This window comes from Sinocyclocheilus grahami, unplaced genomic scaffold (assembly GCF_001515645.1).
Source record: "Sinocyclocheilus grahami isolate Dianchi unplaced genomic scaffold, SAMN03320097.WGS_v1.1 scaffold335.1, whole genome shotgun sequence".
In the NCBI taxonomy this organism is placed as follows: domain Eukaryota; kingdom Metazoa; phylum Chordata; class Actinopteri; order Cypriniformes; family Cyprinidae; genus Sinocyclocheilus; species Sinocyclocheilus grahami.
In genome coordinates this window covers 1,287,363-1,305,215 of record NW_015505514.1, presented here as the reverse complement: position 1 = coordinate 1,305,215, position 17,853 = coordinate 1,287,363, and the positions used below count along the sequence as shown (strand labels likewise).

Genomic DNA, 17,853 nt, shown 5'->3' with positions numbered 1-17,853 from the left:
CTGCAGTGCAGCCTGAGCGATACAGCGAGACTCAGGCTTTTGCGTTTGTACCTGCATGTGCACTAACAGCGAAAGAAAGATTTGCAGATTAATTATATGATTAAGAATTAACTGATAATCAAATCGTTTCACTCTTACACCGGTTTCACACTGCATGTGCAAGCAGAGCGGAGGCGGTGCAGGATTATTAACTCATTACAGAAATAGGAAAGAAAGATCAAACTATAACAATTAGATTTAAAGTGAACCTATCATCATATCATCATATCATATTATACTACAAATATTTGTTACAGCTAAAACAGAGGCTCATAAAATCATTCTTACTCGATCATCCTAAAGAAAACCTAAAAATAGTGTATAGATAGCATAAAGAAGTATCTTCATATTTACAAGTCAAATCCAAATGAAATGGAAATTTTATTTGCACTACTTCCCGCCACAGTTTCAGAGTTCCCTCCACTCTAAAGCATCTTGCAGGGATGACAAGCCTAGTGTCTAGCAGTCCCAAAATTGCCCTGTCACAGCCAACTTTGTGGAAAAGCTCCATGTAATTGTTGTTGTGATCCCAGAAGATCTTCTCATGGTCCAGAGGTTCCTGTAAAACCTGTTCCCGTCATTGCCTCTCCATCTCTCAGCAAAGCATGGAGCAATGGAAGAAGGTGGCCTGGTCTGATTAACCACGTTTTCTTTTACATCACGTGGATGGCTGGGTGCGTGTGCGTTGCTTACCTGGGGAACACATGGCACCAGAATGCACTATGCCGGTGGAGGCAGTGTGATGCTTTGGGCAATGTTCTGCTGGGAAACCTTGGGTCATATACCACCTACCGAAGCATTGTTGCAAACCATGTACACCCTTTCATGGAAACTGTATTCCCATGTGGCCTCTTTCAGCAGGATAATGCGTCCTGCCACAAAACGAAAATGGTTCAGGAATGGTCCAAATTCCCCAGATCTCAATCCAATCGATTATCTGTGGGATGTGCTGAACCAACAAGTCCGATCCATGGAGGCCTCACCTTGCAACTTACAGGACTTAAAGGATCTGCTGCTAACATCTTGCACACCTTCAGGGGTCTAGTGGAGCCAATGCCTCGATGGGTCAGGGCTGTTTTGCCAGCAAAAGCTAATGTATTATGGTTTCAACAAAAATATGTAGTAAAAACTGTTTTCAAACATTGATAATAAGAAGAAATGTTTCTTGAGCTCCAAATCAGCATATTAGAATGATTTATGAAGGATCACGTGACACTGAAAATGCAGAGTTGCCATCACAAGAATAAATTACATTTTAAAATATATTAAAAAGGATACGTTTTTTTTTCTTTTTCATTTTGCTGTTTTACTGTATTTCTAATCAAATAATAGAACATTAAAATTCAACTTTTCTTCAACTCACAAGCCCCAGTTTCGGAAACCCTGTTGTAGGGTATAGAACATACAAGTTAAATTAAATAAATGTCACTATAACAAGGAAGGAAGCAGCTGCTTTATGCGATTTGAACAATGTGTACATTTCAGTCCCATTCGTTTGCGCGTTGCCTCAAGGACACGCCCACAACATGAATCTCCATACAGGCGCCACCCAGTGGAACCATCAAAGGAACTGAATATACTGTAACACCGGTAAACGCGATGGCGGCAGCTGGCATTCAGAAACAAACATATCACGTCATACACTGCCTATTACAAAATGAGCGAGATGTTGATATGGTGGAGACTGATGGTCCTGAAGATGGTAAGTGTTCCACTTTGATTTCTATGTATTATTCGAGTCATTCTACGAAAAGGCGTTGCCTCTTTTGAACATACGTGTAAACAATGCCTTGCTCACACCTTGCATAGCTGACCTTATTTTTGAAACACATCAATTTTAGATGTAATAATCAAAACTCAAATCAAATGCACATAAGGCAGTTTTTATATCAACCTCTTAAAGTTTCTACTCCACTTCGTTGTTTAAATATACATATTTAAACGTCATAATATGTTTTCCTGACATTGTTTTCTACATACAATAAATACCACTAACAGGTTAAGTAAAAATATATAATATAGTACATGTATTTATTAAAATCTAACTATGTGACATTGTTTACAAGCTGATTTATTGATGTTGTACACAGTTGAAACACTGATTTAACGATGTAAACACCTTATTAAAATGTACACAATTTAAAAAAATTGCTATTATGACAACATCCTTAAATGTTTTCTCTCTTGTCATGTAAGTGCACAATAACCAGATACATTATTTTAAATCTATCATAAATGAAATCTTAGCTACTTGTTCTGCAGAGAACTCATTTGACCCTGTAAAAATAGCCCATAAGCTCAGGGAACTGGGTGACGATTATGATGAGAAAGTGATCCAGCCGCTGATGAAGAATGTACAGGGAGCTGCAGCCGATCAGGTGAGTCCAAATGGTCTTTCTTCAGACACTGATCAACTAATCTGAAGAATGTTTGTATCACTTTGTGAACATTGGATATTTTATCAGTGTAACTTTGTTCCTGGTCCACTCATAATTACAGGCAATAACTGTAGGCTGCTGTAAAGCAGTGGAGTTGATATCTTCACGTTTCGTTCTCTTCTCTGAACCTAGTAAAAGTGAAACTTCTTGAGCAGCCTCAAAAAGTATGCAGTATTTCCTGTTTGGGACTGATAGCTAAGCCTTTTTGCTTTAATTGCATGGCAACTACATGTTTTAACCACATGTTTTAACCACGTTTGACATTTGGCATCTGTAGCCTCTGACATGTCTGTCCTCTAGGTGGTGACTGTGTTTAGTGATAGCGTGGACAGCTTGTGTAAGATGTGGGTTGTGGAAAGAGCAGAAGTGGCCTCAGAGAAGCAGCTCCTCAAGGCTGCCATCACACTGGGACTCTTTATGAAGAAAAACTGCCCTGCCATGACGAATGTAGTTGAGGTCGCTATGATGGGATTCGTAAACAACCGTCTAACAAACTGGATTGCAGAGCAAGGGGGCTGGGTAAGAAGTGCTGTGTGTACATTAATGAGGAAAAAAAATTAACAAATGATTTTAGCAAATGGCTGCAATATAACAAAGAGTGAAAAATTTAAGGGGGTCTGAATACTTTCCGTACCCACTGTATAACCATAGACATGGTTACTTTACCTTATCTACACTCTTAAAAATAAAGGTGCTTCACGGTGCCATAGAAGAACCTTTTTGTCTAAATGGTTCCATAAAGAACCTTTAACATCTGAAGAACCTTTCTGTTTCACAGAAGGTTCTTTGTGGCGAAAGAAGGTTCTTCAGATTACAAAAAGGTAAGAAAGAGATGGTTCTTTAAAGAACCTTTGACTGAATGGTTCTTTGTGGAACCAAAAATGGTTCTTCTATGGCATCGCTTGAAGAACCTTTTGAAGCACCTTTATTTTTAAGTGTAGTGTAGTTTCTCGAATGTGTTATATGATCATAAATATAAACACACTCTCTACTTTCTGAAAGCTGGTAAAACTCAAAATCTTCTTTCAAAAGCTGCGGCAGTGTCATTCCTAATATTCATGTCTATAATTTCAAATTATATTCATGTCTTTCTATCAAAACAACAACAAAAAAGACTTTACAAAAGAAAATAGAAAAACGTATAGAGCACTTTTATGTTTTAATCTACATTTTAGTCCTGTCTTTTTTTGTCAATGATATTGCATGTTGTTATAGTCACAGTTAGTGTTTAGTGATGTCAGCATGATCTCGTCTTTGTCTCATCTTAGCCATCATCAACAAATATTTTTCATCATAGTTTTCATTGAGGAAATTAACTCTAAGCCAAAGCATCTGAAGCAGGGGTGTACAGGCCTGTTCCTGGAGGGCCACCTTCCTGCAGAGTTTAGATCTAGCCCCAGTTGGAGCTAAACTCTGTAGGAAAGTGTCTCTCCTGGACCAGAATTGGACATCCCTGATCTAAAGACAGCTCCAGCAGATCTAGTCCTCGTAACAGTACCCGTAACATTAACCCTAAATGGTTTAAGCAGCACTTGGTTATGTGAACTAGAGACATGTCAACATTCACACATGGTTTGACTCCAAGTAGGAAGATCAGAGACTGGCATAACCCAGTCACCGAAAACTACTGAATCTAGTCAGTACAACCGATGCGGTCAAGTTTAACTCAAATGCACAATACAATCGACCTCAGTCAGGTTAGACACCATATTGAATTTAACACAGCTGTGACGGATAGACTCAAAGGTATAGTTCACCCAAAAATGAAAATTCTGTCATTAATTACTCACCCACCCATAAGACCTTCGTTCATCTTTGGAAAACAAATTAAGATATTTTGTTGAAATCTGAGAGCTTTATGACCCTGCATAGACAGCAGCACATCTGACACATTGAAGGCCCAAAAAAGGTAGTAAAGACATCGTTAAAATAGTCCATGTGACATCAGTGGTTCAACCGTAATGTTATGGCGCTACGAGAATATTTTTTGTGCGCAAAGATAACAAAAATAATGACTTCGTTCAACAATTTCTTCTCTTCCGTGTCAGTCTTCGACATGTTCGTGACAATACCATGCATGAGCTTTCCTCTGCTTGCAAAACAAGGCGCAGCACATCCGGGTTCTACTTCAGAACGCCGGCTCCTTTGTTAGCAGCACCACACGCATACATCATGGTACTCCTGCGAATGGCGACGGAGACTGACACAGAAGAGAAGAAATTGCTGAATAAAGTTGTTATTTTAAATGTTTTTGTTTATGCTCAAAAAGTATTCTCGTAGCTTTATAAAATTACAGTTGAACCCAGGGGCGAGGCCAGAAATGTTTAAGTGGGTGGGCCTACATAAAACCAGGTCACAAAGGTGCTTATAAAGCATTGATTAGCATTAATTTCAACATTTACTAATATATTATTAAAATCAAACGTTGTCAAGTCACCTTTATTTATATAGCGCTTTATACAATTCAGATTGTGTCAATCAGGAAAATAGTTTGTCAATAATGCAAGAGGACAATAACAAACAGTCAGTTTTTCAGTTATAGTCAGTTCATTGATGATTCAGTGATGTCATTCAGTTCAGCTCTCTTCCAATAGTGTTTGTGCAATCAAGCCGACAATATTGCCAGAAATTGTGTCCCCAACTAAGCAAGCCAAAGGCGACAGTAGCAAGGAACCAAAACTCCATCAGTGACAGAAATGGAGAAAACCTCTGGCTAGACTAAACCAGCATGGTGTGGTTTAATTCCAGGCTGCAACACAGGTCAGATTGTGCAGAGGACTCGTTTGGTTCTCTTGTCCCGATTGCCGTCTAGTTGATGAGGTCTTCACAGGGGATCTGTCTCTGGGGCTCATCTACATGGTCTCCGCTTACATTCAGGGCTGTAGAGGTTGTCTCTAGGTGCTGATCCACCATCTGATCTGGATAAAGACTGGATCTGGGTGGCTACGGTGACCTCGGAATAAGAATAAAACACACTAATATTAGCGTAGATGCCATTCTTCTTATGATGTAACAATTGGGTGTTATGGGAAGTGTTCCTGGTTCCAGTTGACCTAATTAATGCAGCCTAACAATCCTTTATTGGATTTGAATTATAGAACCATATTGAATTTAACACAGCTGTGACGGATAGACTCAAAGGTATAGTTCACCCAAAAATGAAAATTCTGTCATTAATTACTCACCCACCCATAAGACCTTCGTTCATCTTTGGAAAACAAATTAAGATATTTTGTTGAAATCTGAGAGCTTTATGACCCTGCATAGACAGCAGCACATCTGACACATTGAAGGCCCAAAAAAGGTAGTAAAGACATCGTTAAAATAGTCCATGTGACATCAGTGGTTCAACCGTAATGTTATGGCGCTACGAGAATATTTTTTGTGCGCAAAGATAACAAAAATAATGACTTCGTTCAACAATTTCTTCTCTTCCGTGTCAGTCTTCGACATGTTCGTGACAATACCATGCATGAGCTTTCCTCTGCTTGCAAAACAAGGCGCAGCACATCCGGGTTCTACTTCAGAACGCCGGCTCCTTTGTTAGCAGCACCACACGCATACATCATGGTACTCCTGCGAATGGCGACGGAGACTGACACAGAAGAGAAGAAATTGCTGAATAAAGTTGTTATTTTAAATGTTTTTGTTTATGCTCAAAAAGTATTCTCGTAGCTTTATAAAATTACAGTTGAACCCAGGGGCGAGGCCAGAAATGTTTAAGTGGGTGGGCCTACATAAAACCAGGTCACAAAGGTGCTTATAAAGCATTGATTAGCATTAATTTCAACATTTACTAATATATTATTAAAATCAAACGTTGTCAAGTCACCTTTATTTATATAGCGCTTTATACAATTCAGATTGTGTCAATCAGGAAAATAGTTTGTCAATAATGCAAGAGGACAATAACAAACAGTCAGTTTTTCAGTTATAGTCAGTTCATTGATGATTCAGTGATGTCATTCAGTTCAGCTCTCTTCCAATAGTGTTTGTGCAATCAAGCCGACAATATTGCCAGAAATTGTGTCCCCAACTAAGCAAGCCAAAGGCGACAGTAGCAAGGAACCAAAACTCCATCAGTGACAGAAATGGAGAAAACCTCTGGCTAGACTAAACCAGCATGGTGTGGTTTAATTCCAGGCTGCAACACAGGTCAGATTGTGCAGAGGACTCGTTTGGTTCTCTTGTCCCGATTGCCGTCTAGTTGATGAGGTCTTCACAGGGGATCTGTCTCTGGGGCTCATCTACATGGTCTCCGCTTACATTCAGGGCTGTAGAGGTTGTCTCTAGGTGCTGATCCACCATCTGATCTGGATAAAGACTGGATCTGGGTGGCTACGGTGACCTCGGAATAAGAATAAAACACACTAATATTAGCGTAGATGCCATTCTTCTTATGATGTAACAATTGGGTGTTATGGGAAGTGTTCCTGGTTCCAGTTGACCTAATTAATGCAGCCTAACAATCCTTTATTGGATTTGAATTATAGAAAAGTGATTGTGTGTTATTTGTATGCCAGGTTAAAGAGATGGGTCTTTAATCTAGATTTAAACTGACAGAGTGTGTCTGCCTCCCGAACAACACTAAGTAGATTGTTCCAGATTTTGGGTGCTAAATAGGAAAAGGATCTGCCGCCCACAGTTGATTTTGATATTCTAGTTATTATCAAATGGCCAGAGTTTTGAGATTGCAGTGGACATGAAAGACAATAATGCGATAAGAGCTCGCTCAAGTACTGAGGAGCTAAACTATTCAGGGCTTTATAAGTAATTAGCAAGATTTTAAAATGTATACAATGTTTAATAGGGAGCCAGTCCAGAGTTGACAGAACTGGGCTAATATGGTCATACTTCCAGAGCAACCACCCAATAAAGCATTACAATAATCTAACGTTGAGGTCATGAACGCATGAATTAACATTTCTGCATTTGACATTGAGAGCATAGGTCATAATTTAGAGGTATTTTTTAGATGGAAAAATGCGGTTTTACAAATGCTAGAAACATGGTTTTCAAAGGAAAGATTGCTATCAAATAGCACACCTAGGTTCCTAACTGATGATGAAGAATTGACAGCACAGCCATTAAGTGTTAGACAGTGTTCTAGATTATTACATGCAAAGGTTTTTGATAATGAACAGCTCTGTTTTTTCACAATTAAGCAGTAGGAAATTACTAGTCATCCAGTTTTTTATCAGCTATGCATTCTGTTAGTTTTGCGAATTATGTTTCGTCGGGCCGGGAACATAGCTGAGAGGATACTACCTTTTCTAGTATTTTTGACAGAAAAGAGATCTGTTAACATTCATACCTGAGCTAACGAACAGTTGTATTTTTATTTACTATAATGTAAACAAAGATATATATTGTTAACAAAGAAATAATGTAACAAATGTGGCTCATTGTTAATGTTAGTTTATGCATTAAGTAATGTTAACTAAAGGAAGTTTATTGTAAAGCATTACCTCAGTCTGAGACAACGGGGCTTTGCAGATGATCTCATAATAAAGTGTCTTTTTGTCAGTTTGTGTTCAAAGGAGAGTAAACGTTGAGGACTGTAGAAATGAGCACAGCAGCTGCAAATATGCAGTTTGTTGTGGAGAACAGTATCCAGTACAACGTTTATGTGTTTCTTTCCGCAAAAGATGCATCTGTTTAGCAGATCAAATTGTACCTATGCTAATATGATGCTTCAAACACACTTGGCTCAGAAGTTTACGATATATAAATCCATCACTCGCAGGTGGTCTGGTTTAATCTGTAGACGGAAACTGCCTGAATTTGACCATGAAAACTCTGTTTAATATTTTTAAAACTACATATTTAAAGTTATAATGAAATAAGACGTTTGTTATTATTATTGTTTAATAAATTACATCCATTTGGAAAATTACCAACTTCTCATTGGGTGGGCTTCAGTTGAAAGTGTGTGGGCCCATGCCCACCTGTAGCCTCACCACTGGTTGAACCACTGATGTCACATGGACTATTTTAACGATGTCCTTACTGCCTTTCTGGGCCTTGAATGTGTCAGTTGGGTTGCTGTCTATGCAGAGTCAGCAAGCTCTCGGATTTCATCAAAAATATCTTAATTTGAGTTCTGAAGATAAACGAAGGTCTTACGGGTTTGGAACGATATGAGGGTGAGTAATTAATGACAGAATTTTCATTTTTGGGTGAACTATACATTTGAAGTCTTTACAGTGGCACACAATGTAAAGGGCATAGCTCACGTAATTTTCATTCCCTCTCTATCTCGTTTTCATTCCTGTCAAGAATTAAATATGGTGCTACTCTGACTGAGCTCTATATAGTTCACCTCAGTTTTTCATGTGTCACTAAACAGATTCTTATTGTATTCTACACTTTTTACAAATAAAAACTGTATGTTAGGCCCCAAATCCCACCACGCACCCAACTGTACATGACCACAATACATTAGCACTGCATTCTGTTTGTTTTTAATTTCATTTTGGGATGCTTAATTACCTAATGCAAAAACTTATTTTTTCCACTATTTTTTTCCTATATATATATATATATATATATAGTGCCTTGCGAAAGTATTCATACCCCTTGCTTTTTTTTTCACGTTTTATCTTGCTGCAATATGTTAAACTAAAACTGTGCTTAGGGTCATTGTCCTGTTGGAAGGTAAACCTTCTGCCCAGTCTGAGGTTCTGAATGCTCTGGACTGGGTTTTCATTAAGGCTATCTCTATATTTAGCTGCATTGAGCTTTCCTTCTACTCTGACGAGTCAGTCCCTGCCGCTGAAAAACAACCCCTCAGCATGAGGCTGCTACCAGCACACTTTACTGTTGGGATGTTACTCTGCAGGTGATGAGCAGTGCCTGGTTTCCTTCAAATATGATGCTTAGAATTGAGTTTCATCAGACCAGAGACTCTTGTTTCTCACAATCTGAGGTGTCTTTAGCTGCTTTTTTGCAAATTCCAAGTGTGTTTTCTTATTTCTTCACTAAGGAAAGGATTGAGTTTGGCCACACCGCCATAAAGACCAGATTGGTGGAGTGTTGCATTGATGTTTGTCCTTCTGTAGGTTTCTCCTATCTCCACATATGATCATAGAGCTCAACTAGAGTGACCATCAGGTTATTGGTCACCAGTCTAACCAAAGCCCTTCTCCACTGATTGCTCAGTTTGGTCAGGAGGCTGTCGGCTCTAGGAAGAGTCCTGGTTGTTTCAAATTTCGTCCACTAAGAGTAATGGAGACTACATACTTCTGCTAACCTTCGATGCAGCACAATTTTTTCAATGTAGCAGAACTCTTCCCCACATGTGTGGCTTGAGGCAATCCTGTTTTTGACCTCAGGGCTTAGTTTTTACTCTATGCGTTGTCAGCTGTTAGGCCTTTTATTGAGAGGTGTGTGCCTTTCCAAATCATATCCATTCATTTGAATTTGCCACAGTTTAACTTTACTTGAAGTGTAGTAACATCTACAAGCGATATGAATGCTCCTGAGCTAAATTTCAACTGTCCCAGATACTTATGCAATCATTTAAGTTGAATCATTTTGAATCATGTATGTTTTTTTTATTTTTAACAAATTTGCAAAGACATTAAAAACCTGGTTTTTGCTTTGCCATTATGGTGTGTGGAGTGTAGATTGATGTGGGGGAAAAAAGTAATTTAAAGCATTTTAACATACGGCAGCAACATAAAAGGGGGAAAAAATTAAGGGGTATGAATACTTTCACAAGGCACTGTGTGTGTGTGTGTGTGTGTGTGTATGTGTGTGTGTGTGTATATATATATATATATATATATATATATATATAATTAGAAGTCAATATAATAAAAAAATAGTAATCATACTTGTATAACCATTATGACTCATTTTCCCCCAGATTTATTTTGCTGTTGTTAAACACAGATTGTCTAATTGTTGTTGTTGTTTTTCTTTTCCAGGTCTCTGTCTCTGTGAGCAGCATGTGTTGAGATTGGAGCTCATTGTCTCATTCTCTGAGAGGCCCTCAATCATTTCTCTAAAGTTTGATTTGTAATACAGGATAAACTGTAAATGGTGCTCTTTTCAGACAATCACAGCCAGAAAAATGGAGAATTAAATTTTTTACCATTTTCTTACTCTAATACAGATAATTGAATGTTTAAATTGATGCCGGAATTCTCAACCAACGTTTTTTTTTTTTTTTTTTTTAATAATAGACTTGTGTGTCTTATGATGTTGTCAAATTCTGTAGTCATATTTCTTTACATCACTGATGTAACTCACAAGTGTGTGTTTTAAATCCTTTGAAAATGAAGCACTTTGTACAAATGTATCCGTCTCATAGGGACACGTGTGCTGTAATAAACATTAGTGAAATGTTAGTCTTCACAAGAGATAAAATAAATATGGGGTGGACATATTGAGCAATTTTATGGTTTTATTCTATCCTAGTAACAATAAGGCAATAACAATTACTCGCTAATGACTTCACTAATAATGACTGGGCCATTCAACATAAGCATGCTTATTTTTACTTGAATAAAAATTAGTTGATGTGACTTTTTCTTAGTGATGAACTCTTATTATAATGCGCTTTTTCAAACCTTCACAAGAGGGCACCACAATACCGAGTTACCATCTGGTGACTGCTGTTCACACAGAGTGATTCTCAACTGCAATTTGTGGAAAAAGAATAGCATTTATATCATTTAGGCCAAATAAAACCATTGCTTCTGCAGGCTTTGTTGTCAGTAAACAAAATTACACACAGAGGAAGTGGCCACCATAAGCTGTGATAATATCTTTATCTGATTACCCTTTATTCCCAACACACACAATTCTTCTCAGTGTGCTATTACGGGTAGCTTTAAGTTACAGTTTTTAACAGCTATTAGATTAAGAGCCTCAACTGATCGATGCAGGTAATTGCAGCTTGTGGGTCATTTGAACTTGATATTAAAATAATGAATCCAGAGTGTTTATACCCTTAAGTATAAACTTAAACTAGTTAAATTATCCAGTTGGCACACGCTAAAGGAAAAACAGAGGTCAGCTGAATACCATTGATGAAGCGGAAACACGAGTCACCGTGTAAGCTTTGATCCTACTTCAGGATCTACCCAGGAAGTTTGAGAGAGGTTGTTTCACAGGAAACGACACAAGAATTGTGTGAATTGATTGTATTTTCTGAGATTGACCAGTTTGAAAAGGTCAAACCATTTATCAGGCCTTGTCTAAAGGACACTTTACTCACTGCCACCTATTTTCAAGGACAACGAATCAAAATCAGGGTCCGTTCAGAGGACATCACAATTTCAGTGACTCAATTTTCAGTTTCTTCCAATATACTTGAGAAATTATCAATTTCGGTGAAGCTCTGAATGTCCTTGCCTTATTAAAACTTAAAAGAGAGGCCTGAACATTTGAAAGACTCAACTGCAATTGTCCTCACAGGTTATGCATCATTTATTTTAACAACGCATAATGATAATAATACAAAAAAATAAACATTAGGCCTCCGGCAGTATCACTCAATTTGATTTATTCATGGTTCCTTCCTGTCTATCTTTTCTCAGGCCCACAGTTTTGAGCAATCTAAATATTAAATGCAAACCGCCTACAGTTTGTTTCATATCAAAATCATGCAGTGAAATCGAAGGCTGCATTGCTTATTTCCCCACAAAAACGTGCTATTCTTACAAAAACTAATATGAAAACACATCGTCAATTTCCAGTGGTTATTTAGTTAAACATACAGTAGGGATGAGTATTAATATGGCAAATTATTTCACTGAGACTGAAACATCTAAAAAAATTAAGAGGTTTTCTAATATGGCAAAAGCAACATTGCTGATATTGGACCAATAGGATTACGCAAAGTTCTGCTTAAAGGGATAGTTCACTCAAAAATGAAAGTTCTGTCATCTTATATTCAAACCTGTATGACTTTCATTTGCTAAACAAACATATTTTCATGAATGTTTCAGCTGTTTAGAATAAAAGTCAATGCGGTCCAAAACAATTCTGAAACCCACCGACTTTCATTCTATAGACATTTTTAAAAATATCTTTTCATACAGGTTTGGAATGACACAAGGGTGTGTAAATGACAGAATTTTTTTATTTTTATAAACTGTCCCTTGAAGACGAAGTAGGCCTGTTCATCCTGAAAAGCAGCAAATGACAAATCCCATACTTCTCAAACATGAATTCACTGGCATATAAAAATTACCTCAGATCACATCCTCAATGTCTTTTCTCAAAGTCCTCAGATGCGTTTACGCTACTGACTAAAGACGAGTGTGGTTTAATGTACTCATAAGCACTGACATTTACGAGTCTGCAGTTTTGCACTCATTATATGAAGCCCTTTATGTTATAGCCGCATTCGAATGAACCACAGCACAAAAGGAAATCATAATCAAAGATTTTTCCCACAGATGTGAATGCCGGTTGAACTGTGGCTATTCCTCTAAAACAGGCCACTTTCATTTATTTAATGGTCCCTCACTAACGATGCAATTCATTATTATGCACCATTGACTGAGTTTTCAAGGAAACATTTCCAGTAATGTTCGATCTTCTCCATTTCTGTGGCAAATATATTCTCAAAACTGACAGCATACATCCCAGGCATTTTCCTAGTAGACTCATTTATACTGTCATATTTTAAAAAATGTCAGATGTCATTGCCCCCCAATCTTCTCTCTTTGCTATCTATGCGAAAGCTGGGCCGACCGCGCAGATGTGGATCCTCCGTGCAACACACATACTGTTTCCAGATCTTAACGAAAGCATTCTGGAATTTCTTAATGCGGAATGCATACACAATGGGATTGACAACGGAGTTACCATGACTGAGCAAGATTGCCACGTAAAGAATTGTCACTGAATTTTCACAACTAGGGCAGAAGAGAGTGATGCAATTCAGGATATGCAACGGCAACCAGCTGACTGCGAACAAGAAGAGCACCAGCGCGAGAGATTTCGCGAGCTTGAGTTCTTTCCCGTAATATCGAGTGGGGTCGGTCTGGTTGGTGGTGACCTTCTTGTTGAGCTGCTTGTGGATCATGTAGAAGATCTCAGCATAGATGAGCAACATGAGGACGAGAGGTGGCAGGACCCATCCGAAGAAGTTGAAATAGACCATGTACTCCATGCTGATGACATTCTCGAACTCACAGGTTACAAGAAGGTCACCACCCACGGTGCCGTTGGTCTGTCGTAGCTTCTCCAGATTGTTCCAGCCCAACATGGGCGTCAGGCCGACTACGATGGCCACCATCCAGCACACAATCACTGCAATGCCTGCACGCTTTGGAGTCACCACTCTTTTATAGCTGTGGGAAAAAAAGTACATCTTTAAACAACTCTGAGACAATGATGCCAGTGGAGTGCAACAGTGCCCATCTACTTTTTCCATCCCCATAGAGATTTTTAAAAAGCCCTGAGAGTTATGAGCAATTAACCAAACTAACAGCTACGAGGTGAATGACATTACAAACCTTAATTTGAAGCAAAAAAGTATTTGAAAACTGGTACAAGACTGTGCAATGGCTTTAATTTGTTGCATAATACTCATGCAAATATTTAAGTAAATGGTTTTCATAGTTTCATAAACTAAGAGCAGACTGAGGCAATTTGAATTCTGCAGTTGAACATGATTATTAAAAAACAAAAATAGGCCAAATTATGCAGGCTGATAGCTTAAACAAAACCATACACCATCAACCTTGTAGTTCGCAATAAGTCTGTCTTTAAAGGTGTTATTGTTAAAAATCTATTCCCTTATGGAGGAAATAAATGGGAGCATCCTGTTACAACTGTTACACTCTTCAACACGGAGAGAAAAGAGGAAGCTTTGTAAAGGATGCTGCTGAACCATGAAAATTACTAAGATTAGGCCTATTTCTGAGGAAGCACAAACCCAACAAGTGATTTTTTTTTCAAAATTTGTTTTGGAACATCATGTGTGATTTATCTGGAATGAATAATCCCTGTGATATATAGCATGGACATCAAAATTAAAAGTGGTGATCTGACTACACAAACTCTGTTGAGAAGGATTACATTTTGATTTAGTCACAGTCCATTCTCTGTGAAGAGCAGGTCTTTTCAGACAACACAATTGAAGCCAGTGAAGCATGCCATCCACTCAGCTGGCAAATTGGCACTAGTAGCTTGTTTGACAAACTATGCATTTGTCCAGTGTAATTACCTTAGACTAGAATGTTATAATCTTATTTAACATTTAAAATAAAGGAAGGGTATGTCATTCAGCTGTTCTTCTAGGCAATCAGAAGTAATGCTGCATAACAGTCTTTTAGTTGTTTTGACTCATATAATGTGTAAACTCGGTAACTCCAACTTCACATTCAACGAGAGGCCATGGTCAGGACAGGAAATTAAGGACTGTGAGATAGTCATGGTTTGAAGGTGACTTTGAAAGTGGATTCTATATCACAGCAATAATTTCAGAAACATTGCAGCCCACGGCAAACCCACTCAGGTCAATCATCATTCTATGATATGAAAGCAAAGATGCTACTTTTTTTTTAATTTTTACTCTTTCTCATTTGCTACAATGTTTCTTAATCATCTCTCTAAATTAAGATTTTAATGTGACAAACAATTATGATTACTTTCTAATTAAACAATATGCATGTTTGATTTCTGTTTTACGTAAATCTGCCATGAAGGGATAGTTCGCCCAAAAATGTAATTCACCCTTATGTTGTTTCAACCCGCAGGACTTGAAAATGAAATGACTTTAAAGAATGTAATGGCAATGAATTGTAACTGAAGATATCAGGGCTAAAAAAACAAAAAAAACAACAACATTATAAAAGTGGTTCATGTGTACTATATTTCAAAGTTTTTTGAAGTCATAGCTATTTTTTTTTAGCCTTTCACCACTACATCTCATTGGAATGTTCATAAGAGTTCACAAATATTTGTGATTTATGAACAAAACATTAACTTAATTCAGGAACATATGCTACAATTGTACTATTCTGCCATATTGAGTTATAGTAAAAGTAAGTACAGTATGCAGTTCTGATTCAGCCATTATTTGGATCTTTCTAATGATTCGGTTGATCCAATTCACAAAACCGGTCTGAATGATTCATTCACGATTAGAACTGTTCCAGGCAAGTGCTCGAACTCACTGATTCAATGATCCGGTCACAGCTTTTAAAACCTCACCAGAGAAAAAGATTGTCAAGACTATGATAAATACGACTAAAATTTCAGCCTGTTTCTCACAGAGCTATTGTATGACTACAGAAGACTCGAAATACAGTGCATAAAGCAATGTTATGATTACTTTCGTAGTGATTTTGGGTTCGACATGACAACATACATTTTAATTGCATTAACATTCTTTAAAACCTGTGTTCCATAGAATGAAAAAAAAGTCATACGGGTTTGGAACCACAAAAAAACAGCCTAAGCTGGTTGGCTGGTTTTAGCTGGTCATCCAGCCTGGTCTTAGCTGGTCAAAGCTGGTTTTAGAGGGGTTTTGGCCACTTCCTTAGCTGGTCAGGCTGGTCTTAGCTGGCCAGGCTGAGAGACCAGCTAAAACCCAGCTTAAACCAGCTAAGACCAGCCAACCTGCTTAGGCTGGTTTTAGCTGGGGGGGTTTTCCAGCAGGGGGTAAGTAAATGACGATTTTAATTTCGTTTTGGGTCAAATATCCCTTTAAGACTTGTGATAAGCAGTATTTCACAGTCAACTTCAGTACAACCTCCACATGCATGACACGAAACCATCATGCATTAAGAAAAAGAAAACAGAACTGGAAATGGGAAATTAATTCCCGTTAAATTAGTTTCAAGCAACCAACATTACCTCATTGGTATCTTGACCCTCAGATAGCGGTCAATAGCAATAGCCAGGAGGGCGAGTATTGAACTTTGCGTTAGTACCAGTACAGTACATGCAACGAGCAGACAGCTGTAAAAATGAGTCTTCAGTCCGATGCTTATGGTTATAGCCAGAGGAATGACAAGTGCCCCGACCGCAATGTCTGCCAGAGCCAGGCTGACGATGAAATAAATGGTCGTGTCCCGTAGTGATCGGTTGATTCTCACAGCCCAGACCACCATCACATTCCCAATGACCGAGGAAAGGGCAATCAGCACCTCCATCCCAATGTACAGACCCAGGACTCCGGGCATCCTTGCGAGGAGTACACGCGCTTATGTTGAACAGGATAAAAGATTCCCGTTTTTTCCTTCTTTTTTGAATGAAAAGACAGCCGGTATGTCCAACCTGTCACTTTATTCTGGTTTACATGTCGGTGCCAAAGTTACATGGGGCAGGATGAAAACAGAAGTTGCGTTTCCTCTCCGAAATGCGTCCGCGGAACCATGATCATCCATGTCCGGCTGTGTTAGTCCAGCTCCACAGTGAACAAGCATGAGTCACTTCAGAATCAGACCCACCACGAGCACATTCCCGAACATCACAATCACCGTTTATCAGAAGCGACCTGTGCCAGAGTTTCAATCAAGGCGGCTTCCATCTGGTTTAAAATTAAGCCCGTACATAAGTCTATCGATGTCGGTAAGTCCTGCGAGGTCTGTCCCCTTAACTTTGAAGGCTCCACAGAAAGGATCCTCATGCACGCTGGTGCGACCGATACAAGCTTCACCAATCAGATGCTACGAGAGCGCGACAGCACCTGATCAACCCAATCAGTTCATCACTCAAGTTGTCATTCACATCTATTATATTTGCGTCTCAGACTGTCCTAAATACGATGCTGGATGCTAAATGTAGGCCTATGCTACTTTTGATGAAGTGTGATATTTAAAGTGTGCATCCTGCAGCTCATTTTTTGAAGTGCCAGTGGTGGCAGTCATGGCTCATGTGGTGCTCTAGAAGGAGAAAAAAAAGAAAAGAAAAGAAAAGCGAGCAAACAATTAAACATATATATTTAATATAAATAACTTATAAATTGCTATTAAATTTCACAAACAATTGCTAAGAAACAGCAAGTAACATATTAAATAAAATGCTATTTTTTTACGTAGAAAAATTAAAATGGTATTTTATTGTAGAATGTACTCCAGTTATGATTATGTGACAAATATTCTTCTCTGTAGAACGTCAGTTTTTTTTTTTACAGTAGCCTATAACTGAAATATCCTACCTTATATATATATATAAGGTAATGCCACAATTTTCAGGTTGAATTAAATACTGACAATATTTACGCTTGTGAATGGGTGATATCAGCATTATCAGTCATTATTTACTTACATTTTAAGGATACATGTTTTTCCAAATGACTCAAAAATCAGAGGTGGCACGTGTCAGTTTGAAAGGGCATGACACTTCTGCATACATCAATGCTTTTTAGGCTAATAATACTGCTTACAGTGGCTTGCCAACATGA

General features: G+C 38.2%; 2 protein-coding genes across 2 annotated transcripts; one reads left to right on the top strand and one right to left on the bottom strand.

Annotated features, from left to right (window-relative positions):
* The first annotated feature begins 1,619 nt into the window (after positions 1-1,619).
* LOC107602816 (bcl-2-like protein 15) lies at positions 1,620-10,990 on the top strand. The gene is made up of 4 exons (XM_016295410.1): positions 1,620-1,741; positions 2,302-2,417; positions 2,778-2,996; positions 10,409-10,990. The coding sequence occupies exons 1-4, from the start codon at positions 1,639-1,641 to the stop codon at positions 10,436-10,438; spliced, it is 468 nt and encodes a 155-aa protein (XP_016150896.1). The 5' UTR covers positions 1,620-1,638; the 3' UTR covers positions 10,439-10,990.
* A 1,402-nt stretch (positions 10,991-12,392) lies between these two features.
* On the bottom strand, positions 12,393-17,273 carry LOC107602815 (adenosine receptor A1). The gene is made up of 2 exons (XM_016295409.1): positions 16,302-17,273; positions 12,393-13,789 (listed from the first exon to the last, which is right to left on the bottom strand). The coding sequence occupies exons 1-2, from the start codon at positions 16,628-16,630 to the stop codon at positions 13,129-13,131; spliced, it is 990 nt and encodes a 329-aa protein (XP_016150895.1). The 5' UTR covers positions 16,631-17,273; the 3' UTR covers positions 12,393-13,128.
* Positions 17,274-17,853: the final 580 nt, after the last annotated feature.